The 3,369-nt window shown below is 42.7% G+C and overlaps 1 protein-coding gene across 1 annotated transcript in view; it reads left to right on the top strand.

The window, feature by feature from the left end:
• The first annotated feature begins 431 nt into the window (after positions 1 to 431).
• Positions 432 to 3,369, top strand: part of hcn4 (hyperpolarization activated cyclic nucleotide-gated potassium channel 4) — an 86,509-nt gene continuing 83,571 nt past the window's right edge. The window contains exon 1 of the mRNA XM_016235568.1: positions 432 to 1,369. Within this exon, the coding sequence (XP_016091054.1) occupies positions 729 to 1,369 (641 nt within the window). The 5' untranslated portion in view covers positions 432 to 728. The remainder of the gene's footprint in view (positions 1,370 to 3,369) is intronic.

Below are 3,369 nucleotides of genomic sequence, written 5' to 3'. Positions count from 1 at the left end.
GAATTGCGAGAAAAAAGTCAGAATTGCGAGAAAAAAAATCTGAATTGTGAGAAAAAAATCTGAATTGCGAGAAAAAAGTCAGAATTTTGAGATTATATCTCGCAATTCAGATTTCATAACTGGCAATTGCGATTTTATATGTCACAATTATGTGAAAAAAGTCCGAAATGTGAGATAAAAAGTCGCAATAACTTTTTAAAATTTTTTTTAATTCAGTGGCAGAAACGGGCTTCCATCCCAGTCTGTGATCTCCATCACAAAAAGTCCAAATAAAGCCAAATCAAATGTTTATTTTGTGTGTAAAATGTGAATATTGTGCGAGGAGAACCGCGTAAAGGTTTGGTTAGGTGTGGGGTACCCGACTGACTCTGAGAGGCTGGGCTCTCGCTTCTATGGCAACCGGAGATCAGCATCACCATGCATACTCCGCGGTGATGTCAGCGGTTCCTGGGTGATGTGGGCTACTCGATCGTGATTGACAGCCGACAGGGATGCTGTGGGTCCGTGACCTCCCCCGATCTGCGATTCCTCAGACTGTATACGTGCTCGCAGAGCAGCACAGTCAGTCAAGCTGGAGATGTGCACAATGTGAGCACATGTGCTTGAGCGAAAGACGGGTGGGTTTGACCCTTCAGACTATTCGGGTGCACAAGGATTTGTGGAAATAATTACACCCGAACTGGATTCGTTTGTCATTGAATTAATCGCGCGCCCGTTTCAATGTCATAATGGACAGGTTGCATGCGTCCATGCGTAAAAGGCTCTACAGTTTGCCTCAGCACATCGCGCAGAAAGCGTCCATCATGGGTGATGCTGAAGACACCGACGAGGACACCCGGAGGAAGAGCATCCGGATGAAGCCCCTGCCGTCGCCGACCTCCGCGGGGGAGACCAGAAGCGGAGAGTCCGTGATCATGGAGACGGACATCGGGAGACCCGTGAAGACCAGCTCCAACGGGGACTGCCGGAGGTTCCGAGGCAGCCTTTCGTCCATCAGCAGTCGGCACGTCCACGACTCGGATGTAGCGGAGGAGAGGCGTCTGATCACGGAGGGAGAAGCCACCCCGAGCGAGGAGAGCCCTCCTGGAGCCGGCGGGGGTGAGGATGCCGCCGGTGCGAGCCAGCAGCAACCGGGCGTCCCGGATCAGCAGGCTGGCTCTATAAAGCTGGAGGGCATCGAGCAGATCCTGCCGGACGACGAGAGGTTTTATCAAGCGGGCTTCATGCACAGGCAGTTCGGGGCGATGCTGCAGCCCGGGGTCAACAAGTTCTCCCTGCGGATGTTTGGGAGCGAGAAGGCGGTGGAACGGGAGCAGGAACGGGTCAAATCCGCCGGATTCTGGATTATTCACCCCTACAGTGATTTCAGGTAACAGGTTCTGTGTCCCTCCGAAACACTGCTCACTTCACATCTGGATCAATCAGTGTATGGTGTGACAGAGAACATAGTTGCACTGACCCAAAGCAGCAAGATAAAGTAGGTTTAAATACAAATTATGTGTTTATTAGGAACTGTCTGCTATCTTAATAGTCAAACCAGTATTGCTTAAGAGAAGAAAACAACGAAATGCTTTAATGAGAGATGCACTTTTGCACATTTGCACAATCGGTAACCATTAACAGCCATGGAATCTTTCCTTTGCACAAGTGGGAAAAAAAGGTTCTTTAGATTATTAAAATGTAAGAGAAAAAAATTAACGGTTCTATTGGGAACCTAAAAAATGGTCCTTCTTTGGCATTGCTGTGGCCCTTCATTTTTAAGAGTGTCTAAAAATGCTAAATTTGAAGGTGTATCGATGTAAAAATAATTCCGGGTTATAGTTTATACAATTTATACAGTTTATATATGAAGAGTTCAGATGCAAAGCCTCTAAATGCTGTCTAAAATTTGCATTTTTATATTTATGTTCATTTATTTTGCTTTAGTGGCATAGAAAAGGTCCTATGCATTGTCATTAAAGTAAAATGACTGAACCTAAACATAGGAGCCTGATAAAAATGCAAATTTTAGAAGAACATTTCAGATGGCACTTAGAGGCTTTGCATCAGAACTCTTCATAATATATATATATATATATATATATAATATCAGATTTTATTTCAAATAGTCAGCCAAAAAAGTTTCTTCTTTTTCATCCAAATGTGATTTTACAGCCATTTTGCAACACACTAAGCCCAGAGCTCTCCCAGCTGACAGCAGAAGTGCGTTAGCTTCTTGAATTTGACATGAAATCCAGACACTCTCTCTTTATTAATTAAGATGTGTCCTTGGGGATGACATTGACTCTATAGATCTGATATGTTCATACACACCGGCTTGTGCACATTTGCCTCAGGCTTCATTTGTGATATGAGTGCATGAAACTGATTCATGCTGTGGTCATGCAAGCCTTCAGAAAAAGCAAACATTAGTTATTTTTTAATTACATGCCATCTGTTTTGCATTCACAATCCGTCTAACTGGCTAAATGCATATTCACAAACGCTGTGTGTGCCATGGATGTCTGTGATTGGGTTGAATTTACACTGGTTTCATTCATGAATTGGCAGGGTAACGTGCGACACCCCTATAACCCAGCCCCCTCCGGAGACACGACTGCATTATACAGATGTTTTTAATGCATTAAATATGCATTGCAATGTATTGCATGATCTCATGAATAAATGTAACCACTTTTATAATACTTATGATATACCTTTAGAAAGTATATTTCATTAAAACAGATGACTAACAATCGATTTCAGATCTAAGGAATCTGCAAATATTATAATGCATTTTAACTTTGGGTACAATTATTTATGAAATACCTTTTGAATGCATCATAGATTCTTTCGTTGTCATCAGCGCTTTGTTTAATAATTGAAAGTTATGCAGGCGACATTGAATTTCGGTTATGAAGTTGATGTCTTATTCTACATGTTTCTTGATACCTGAGAGCATTTTAAAGGGATATTATCATGAGTGCATGAAACTGATTCATGCTGTGGTCATGCAAGCCTTCAGAAAAAGCAAACATTAGTTATTTTTTAATTACATGCCATCTGTTTTGCATTCACAATCCGTCTGACTGGCTAAATGCATATTCACAAACGCTGTGTGTGCCATGGATGTCTGTGATTGGGTTGAATTTACACTGGTTTCATTCATGAATTGGCAGGGTAACGTGTGACACCCCTATAACCCAGCCCCCTCCGGAGACACGACTGCTGTTTACCTATTGATCCCGAGATGATGCTTTTATTCTGCTCGACATTATGAGATTGCAGCATTGTTCCTGGAGGATATGAAAGGCAGTGTGGGAATAGACTGATATAATATGAGGTTGCTGCGTTTGTGTGTATGTGTGTGTGTGTGTGTGTGAGTGTGTG

This window comes from Sinocyclocheilus grahami, unplaced genomic scaffold, assembly GCF_001515645.1.
Source record: "Sinocyclocheilus grahami isolate Dianchi unplaced genomic scaffold, SAMN03320097.WGS_v1.1 scaffold471.1, whole genome shotgun sequence".
Classification (NCBI taxonomy): Eukaryota; Metazoa; Chordata; class Actinopteri; order Cypriniformes; family Cyprinidae; genus Sinocyclocheilus; species Sinocyclocheilus grahami.
The sequence above is the reverse complement of the archived record's forward strand: the minus strand, read 5'-3'. Positions and strand labels throughout refer to the sequence as shown.